The sequence below is a fragment of the Vombatus ursinus genome, unplaced genomic scaffold, assembly GCF_900497805.2.
Source record: "Vombatus ursinus unplaced genomic scaffold, bare-nosed wombat genome assembly UNPS02011779.1, whole genome shotgun sequence".
NCBI lineage: Eukaryota > Metazoa > Chordata > Mammalia > Diprotodontia > Vombatidae > Vombatus > Vombatus ursinus.
Window position 1 is genome coordinate 1 of NW_020951557.1, and position 1,378 is coordinate 1,378.

The 1,378-nt window shown below is 38.2% G+C and overlaps 1 protein-coding gene across 1 annotated transcript; it reads left to right on the top strand.

The window, feature by feature from the left end:
* On the top strand, window positions 1-588 carry LOC114039308 (olfactory receptor 1030-like). The gene has a single exon (XM_027856996.1). The coding sequence runs from the start codon at window positions 1-3 to the stop codon at window positions 586-588; it is 588 nt and encodes a 195-aa protein (XP_027712797.1).
* The last annotated feature ends 790 nt before the right edge of the window (window positions 589-1,378 follow it).

Consider the following 1,378-nt stretch of genomic DNA (forward strand, 5'->3'; position numbering starts at 1 on the left):
ATGGCCTATGACCGTTACGTGGCTATCTGTAATCCACTGCTCTATAGCAGCAAAATGTCCAAGAACATCTGTATATCTCTGGTCACTGCACCCTACATCTATAGCTTTGTCAATGGTCTGATACAAACCATCCTGATGCTCCGTCTATCCTTCTGTGGCCCTAATGAGATTAACCACTTCTACTGTGCTGACCCACCTCTCATGGTCCTCTCCTGCTCAGACACTTACATCAAGGAAACTGCCATGTTTATAGTTGCTGGTTCAAACCTCACCTGTTCTCTGACAATCATTCTCATCTCTTACGTGTTCATTTTCGTGGCCATCCTGCGCATCCGCTCAGCTGAGGGCCGGCGTAAAGCTTTCTCTACCTGTGGCTCACACCTGACAGCTGTCACTATCTTTTATGGGACTCTGTTTTGCATGTATCTAAGACCTCCCTCAGAGACATCTGTAGAACAAGGGAAAATTGTGGCAGTTTTCTATATTTTTGTGAGTCCTGTGTTAAATCCCTTGATCTATAGTCTGAGAAATAAAGATGTAAAGGATGCTGTGAAGAGAATTGTCAAAAATAAATTCCAGGCTAAATAAGCCCACAATTTCCATCATATCTGTGTTTCTCCAAGATTACATATGGATGGTCCCTAATATGTGTTGGCAGATTAATTGATATTCATACTAGTATCCAAAGAGGCTGAATGGTACACATCCAAGAGACATGTAATAACAAGGATTTTTTAGTCCTTGTTAGCCATGGTTGGAGTATATATGTAAACATATTTGTACGTGTACACACACATTTTATAGATAGATAGATAGATAGATACAGATACATATATATGAATATATTGAGACCATATACTTCCTATACTCACTTTAAAAAGTTTTAATTGATATCTTTGTTTTATGGCAGTTATTTCTTGACATGTAGTCCAAAAGCATGGGGTTTAGTACCTTCCCTTACAAAAAAGAAATCAAGAAAAACAGAGAGGGTGACCATGTATTTGAATGCATGTATTATACATGTATCTATAGTCTTCTTTTTCACTATCTGTCTTGGGGGGAGGAAATATGTTTCATCATTTGTTCTCTGGGACCATGTTTGGACATTGGAATTAATCTGAGTTCAGACAGTCATGTGCTGTTCTCATTAACATTATTATATTCCAGCTTATCATTATCCTAGCTCTATTTTCTTTACTCGGCATCAGGTGGCAATTATTTACATTGTCCTGAACTCACATGTGTTTTGTACGATACTATACTATTCTATGATATTTGTATACTACAATTTGTTCATCCACCCCCCCCCCAACCGATCAAACCCACAATATTTCCAGCTTTTCTCCCTACCATACAATGTACTAGTATCCATATTTAG